At 39.1% G+C, this 6,787-nt stretch overlaps 1 protein-coding gene across 1 annotated transcript in view; it reads left to right on the top strand.

Moving 5' to 3' along the window:
* Positions 1–748: 748 nt before the first annotated feature.
* Positions 749–6,787, top strand: part of LOC105307550 (keratin, type I cytoskeletal 28) — a 7,771-nt gene continuing 1,732 nt past the window's right edge. The window contains 7 exon segments of the mRNA XM_011383097.1: positions 749–917; positions 920–1,188; positions 1,640–1,722; positions 2,264–2,420; positions 4,466–4,627; positions 4,722–4,851; positions 6,656–6,687. Coding sequence (XP_011381399.1) covers positions 749–917; positions 920–1,188; positions 1,640–1,722; positions 2,264–2,420; positions 4,466–4,627; positions 4,722–4,851; positions 6,656–6,687 — 1,002 coding nt within the window.

The following is a 6,787-nucleotide window of genomic DNA, read 5'->3' as shown; positions in this document are numbered from 1 at the left end:
TTAAAGATTGTAACCATATCTTTTTCATCTCTGCATTTATTTAGCTTCACGTTTTCTTTTTTGCATTTAGCACTAAACACCAGACATAGCAGTTATACATGTTAAATGAAGGAATTAGTCATTTAAAATAATAACAAAATAATAAGAAAAATAACAATATTTATGTTATTGCTCAAGGTAATTAATAGATGTTATAATCATGGTAAGACCAGAGAAGTTACCAGGATCATATATTTTCCTTAAATAACACTTTTTTTTTGTTCTGGTGGGATAAAATAATGTGTTTCTGTTGTTAATGGTTCTTTATATACCTCTCTAGTAATTTAGGCCCTACTGTGGCTGATAGTACATGATTACAGTCTTACTTAACTTTTAAAACTTCATAATATCCTGTGTCAGATAATGATAGTATATTTCTATGGTCTAGATGAAAGTAAAGGATTACTCACTCGAAATTAGAAGTTAAAAAAATGAACCTAAGATAGAATGAACCCTATTATATTTAAGATAACAAACTCCCTGAAGCAACAGACAGAGATGTTAGACATTAATTTTTTAAAAATCATCCAATTATACATAATTTCATGCTCATCTGAATGATGCTATTTTTCTTTTGGCATGTATAACTCAAATAGAAACACCCCAATAGTTATGTATAAAAGCCCAAAGAAACCATCAGTGCAAAACATTCTGTCCTCCTTTGAAGTTACAGGTATCCACAGACAAGGCGAACATTTCTTGTACTAGCATGTCCCTCCGGTTTTCTAGTGGGTCCAGGAGTATTCACTTACGGTCTGGAATTGGATCTGTCAGACCATCCAATGGAGGTGCAGGCTTTGCAGGCAGCAATGCATGTGGCAGCTCTGTCGCTGGAAGTGGATTTTCCTGTGCCTTGGGAGGAGGCTTGGGCAGTGTTCCTGCCATGCTGGTGGTGCTCTTGGTGGTGCTTGTGCTGGCTTTGCTGGAAGCGAAGGGGGACTCCTCTCTGGGAATGAGAAGGTGACCATGCAGAATCTTAATGACCGCTTGGCATCCTATCTGGATAATGTACATGCTCTGGAGGAGGCCAATGCTGAACTAGAGAGAAAAATCAAGGGTTGGTATGAAAAATATGGTCCCGGATCTTGTCGCGGACTTGATCATGACTACAGCAGATATCACTTAACAATTGAAGATCTCAAGAATAAGGTGAGAAATCACAAATTTGGAACTATTCGAAGTATTTAAAACTAAGAATCACTTAGTTTTACACAATTACAATAGGAAATGCTTCATAACTGTGACCTGCAAGTTATATTGTATTTATTTATTATTTATTTTGATAAATTATTTTTCCTGTTAGTCAAAAATAGACACTTGGGTTCATGAATTTCAATGTAGTTTAAACATTACTAATTTCATTATTGTTTATTTTGAAATATATTCATTAACAAGAAAGAATTATATTCTAAGTTATATTAGTATATGAGAAGTAAAAACTGTACCTGTACTTTTTTAAGTTAAATTTTAAACACTTTGGTTGTTAAAGAAGTCAGATTCTTAGGCAAAAACTTAATTGGGTAACACCTTTTATCTCCTGAAATAATAAATTATAAAAGCAGGCTTACTCATTATGTTCTTCCTTTTGATTTTTTTCTAGATTATCTCTTCCACTACTGCTAATGCTAATGTCATTCTGCAGATTGATAATGCTAGACTGGCTGCTGATGACTTCCGGCTAAAGTAAGTGATAGAAATAATCACACTCTAAAAAAAATTTTCCTATCTATTTTATTTGTTAAGTAAAAATTTCAATTTTATCCCAACTAAACTATAACATAAGAGAGTAAAGGAATTAACGTATGTTATACTACAATATGATATGAAGCATGTTGTATTTCAATCAGCTATACTCACAATTTCTACATATTTATTACATTGTTGGGACAAAATATCACTGTATTTCTATGCCTGCCTAGAATAATGCCAAGAACAATGCAGATGTTTATAAATATTCATTGGCTAAGTAAAAATATTAAAATTCCAAATAGGTATATTTTTATTTAATTGGGATATGCCATTGAAATTTGTGTGACTAAATATCTGCAGATTATCCTGCATATATTTGGGTGATAAGGGTGAAGGAGAGCTTTCTTTGTATATTTTTATAATTTTTAGAGTCTTAATTCAATTTTTAACTTTCAGTTAAAAGCAATTGTGGTTTTATTTTTCCATCTCTTGAGGTAGTCTCACTTGTGCTGATATTCATTTAATGCCTCCCAAGGTATGAAAGTGAGCTCGCCCTCCACCAAAACACAGAGGCTGACATCAATGGGCTGCGGCGCGTCCTGGATGAACTGACACTCTGCAGGACCGACCAGGAGCTGCAGTATGAATCCCTGAGCGAAGAGATGACGTATCTCAGGAAAAACCACGAAGAGGTAGGAGAAGTTTTACTTCTAGTCACAGCACAATTCTGTACATTTTAAATACTTCGAAGGGAGCCATTAAATTATAATAGTCATTCATGCTCATTATAATAATTCGAAAATGCCAAGGCATGTAAAGAAAGAATTTCATTTCTCCCACTCTGCCCTTCTAATCTCATCCCACAAGGTAATAAATGTTAACAATGAGATAGGCATCCTTCCAGTTTTTAGACTGACATAATATTCTATCTTTCTGAAAAAAACACATTCTTTTTGTATTAATGCAACCATCTTTCTTTCCACTACGTTATTTCTTTTACTTACATAGGCTTATCTTGAGGTCAAGCTTCTCACAAAAGATCTCTCTGACCAGGAAGATGTCAATCTTTTCTCTACTTAATGAGCCTCGGTTTACTTTAATGTTGAACCCTGCACGATAATAACCTCATTATTTGACATGTAACACCAGGCAACTTCAACCCCCTAGAAAAATTATTATCCCAAAAGTAATTGCAAAGTCTCCAAAACCATGGATGACAAATTTTCAGAAAACCACCTATGACAGAACATGCCCTATTATTGGTTAAAAATGGCTAAAACACCAAATCTACTGGCCCCAAAGGAGAAAATTATGGGAGAGAGAAATAGAAAGAAAAAATCAAAAGGAAAAAAGTAAAATAAAAGAGAAACAGGGAGAAGAGAGACTGTCCCAGAGTAGAGGACTGGCAGAGTCAGGCTACCAGAGAATATTAGCAAGAGAGTGAAAAAGCAAACTCATGCATTGCAGACAATGTGACATGAAAAAAAGAAACAGTCTCAGAAAAGAAATAGCAACCACAGCAGCCTTACCAGGGTAGGGTCAAGGTCACAGCAGGATTCATTGTCCCCCTTAAAGACATATTAAATCAAAAGAAGCTATCTCTGAATGCACGGAGGATGAGAACAAAGAGCCACTCAAGTCTCAACATCCCGTGAGAGTGTCATATTTACCTCACTTGCCAGTGATCGTTGTCCCTAGGATAACTTCAAGCAATTCAATTTTCGAACTTTTATGATGTCAATAATTTTTTTTCACATGGGATCTTGCACAAAACCCCCAAAATATAGAAATAATTTAAAGTAATCAGTGGTCTCCTTGGGCAATGTAAATCTTTTGTTCATGGTGGACAGTGGAAAGCCACTGACCTAAGGTTATAAAAAGATGGTTTAAGAAAGCAGAGATACCAACCCGTCAAAAGCAGTTACAAATGAAAAAGGTCAGCTACCTAAAGAACTAAGTTCAAGTCTTAGTTCTTTAGGCTGATTGGTCCAGAAATCCATTCTCTGACTGGATCAGACTACTTAATGATTCAACCTGGGACATATTCTAAGACATAGAGGCTGTAGAGTACAGTTGCTTAGAGCAGACACTCTGGAACCAGAGTATCTACCAGGTTCAAATCACAGCGTGTTTGAATCCTAGCCCTTCCAAGTACTGAGAATCTTGGGCAATTACTTTACCTCTCTGTGTCTCAGTTTCCTAATCTGTAAAATAAGTCTAATAATAGTACCTACTCATAAAGAGGTTAAAAGACTTGAATAAGTTAATGCACGTAAACTGCTTAGAACAGTGTACCTGGCATTTAACAAGCACTCGATAAATAATGGCAGTTGTTTTTATTCGTTTTTTCCACTGTTTTATTCCCAGCTCAGGAACGCTTCCTGACATTTAGTTAATAGTTATGTGCTTAATAACTCTCTGGTCTTTGTATCCACTTCTCATTTAAAAGAATAAAACAGTACTTTGGAGATGTGACTGTTTTTAGTTGTGGTGTTGGCTGTGATTGTTTTAATTAACAGATATCTAATTCAATAGATGGTTGGCATGACCACGGATCAAATAAGTCCATTTAAAAAATCTTGTGCCTTGAATTAGACAGTCGCATTTAAACCACAGACTTGGAGACATAAAGTAACACTTTAGGAAACTCTTCTAAGACTGCAGACTGCGAGTGAACATTAACGGACCCTAAAGTCACGCTCACCTGTCCCCCTACCCCCCCCCTCCCCCGCCCCAGGAAATGAAGGCTCTGCAGTGCGCCGCTGGGGGCAACGTGAACGTGGAGATGAACGCGGCGCCTGGCGTGGACCTCACGGTTCTGCTGAACAACATGCGGGCTGAGTACGAGGACCTCGCGGAGCAGAACCGCCGGGATGCGGAGGCCTGGTTCCATGAGAAGGTGAGAAGGTGAGGGCTGCCCACCCATCCAGCCCAGCCCATTGACACTTGGTGGAGACAGACTTTGGTTAACCCCGCTGTGCCCGGCCTTCCAGAGTGCCACTCTGCAGCAGCAGATCTCCGACGACGCGGGCGCGGCCACCTCGGCCAGGACCGAGCTGACGGAAATGAAGCGCACCCTGCAGACCCAGGAGATCGAGCTCCAGTCTCTCCTGGCGATGGTAGGTTAGACCGCAGGTCGGCCTGGATTTTGTGATTCTAACAGGTCTGAAACCCTTCCCTTCTTCCCTGTTATAGCTTTACCTACAAATACTTAACGGAGAGAGCAGAAGACAGCCAGAAAGAGTGAGACACTCAGAAAGAGAGACAGACAGAGCTTTCTTCCTCCTTGAGATGAGGTCTCTTGGGATTCCTTTCCTGGAGGATGCCCAGTGCCCATTTCATGAGATAGTTTCTTCTTCAGATAGTTCAGCTCCGCCCCAGACAGCAAGCAACTGTAGTATTGCTCTACCTGAAAATTAAGTAGCAGGCCTACATCAGGGCACCTCGTAGAGCAGAGATAGTGTCATCAGAGTCTCTTACTTTGATGAAAACCTATTAAAAGGTACATTATGTTTTTCATCAGTCAGAGGAAAAGTGAGTACATATCTGATTCCGTATGAGCACTGCCGCCTCTTTATCCTCACTGTGTGAGGGCAGAAGTCCCATCCTGACACACCCCACAGAGCCAGGCCAATCACCTCAGAGGTTACCAGGGAGACAACCCAGGAGTAACACCACCTTCCCTCCTGGGGTGTGAGCTGCAGTACCCAAAAGCCTTGATTTTGAAAATTATGGCACACACATGGCCCAAGGGTTCCCCGTCAGCATCAGAGGTTGTATGCCCCCTGATGACGCCAGGTCATAGCACAAAGAAAGAACCACCATTATACAAATGAGTACAGTGAGCCGAGAAAGAAAAGATGATTCAAAACATATAATAGGAAGATATTGATTTAGCTACCCAAACAAGGCGTAGTCCTCTCTTACCATGTGGTATTTAGATTGGAGATTTGTTTTACCACTGATGTCCCCCAACTTAACCAGCATGCCCCTTTTCTCATTCTTGTCACCACTCTTGGCTTGTACCTGAGACCCTCACTGCCACTTTGAGCTCCTGGAACCCTCCTCTCTTCCCCGTTCCCTTCTTTCCTATGACTAGAACCCTGAGCACCAGTCCTTCCTCTCGTTTCTGAGCTATGTTGAAGGAAATAAATTCTTGAGTTCCCAGATCAGAATTTAAGCATTTTCACAAAGAAACAACAATGTTAGAAAACAGTAAGATTCTATACAGTGAGTAATACTGTAGTTTGGGCTCAGGAGACAATCCACAATAAAAAGCCCATTTAAACAAACAACATGACTGTATTGTAGAATAATGGCGACACAAAACCTAACTTCTATACCTGAGATTCTTTTATCATAAGATGAATTCTAAGTACAATCTTCTATAGTTTAGCACACAAATCATGTGTAAGTTGGGAATTGTCAAAATTTGTATACTGATTTGTACACAAACTTCCAAGTTCATCCTGTCCTCCTTCCTCATCTACAAGCCAACCTTTACAGCAGAAGGCTGTGAGATAGAGATGTTATGCCTTCTTCTTTAGGAGAGTATTAGCAGTCTTAAAAAGGAATAGCATATGAGGACATATCATGAAGGAAATTAGTTTGAACAGCTGAGCACACAGCCCACTGGCATCCTGCGGCTTGTTGCCTCACCCTCCCCATTACCATCTTGGTCACCTTCCACTCCTTTGCCTCTGGAGAGCCCAGCTCCACCCAGGTAATGCACCAGTCAGCCTATTAGACACCGTTTGGATGGTTATTCTATAACTCCCACTTTACAATCCTAGATGAAGTCAATAGATGACATACTTAGCAATACGCACAAAAAAAAATTAAACCAGTAAAATAGCATAACTGCAATAAAAAGGAAAAATAAAATTACTTCAAATTAAATATTTTATATGTAAATACTTGGGCCCAGCTATCTTAGAACATATAATGAAAGAGACAGAGGCTTACACATTCCTTGGATAAATAAGTTTTATGTTAAACAATGTAAGACCAGGAGTTGCTCCAAACAAGAAGAAAAGGAAAATGAAAGAATGGAGTGGGG

The sequence above is a fragment of the Pteropus vampyrus genome, unplaced genomic scaffold (assembly GCF_000151845.1).
Source record: "Pteropus vampyrus isolate Shadow unplaced genomic scaffold, Pvam_2.0 Scaffold503, whole genome shotgun sequence".
Classification (NCBI taxonomy): domain Eukaryota; kingdom Metazoa; phylum Chordata; class Mammalia; order Chiroptera; family Pteropodidae; genus Pteropus; species Pteropus vampyrus.
The sequence above is the reverse complement of the archived record's forward strand: the minus strand, read 5'-3'. Positions and strand labels throughout refer to the sequence as shown.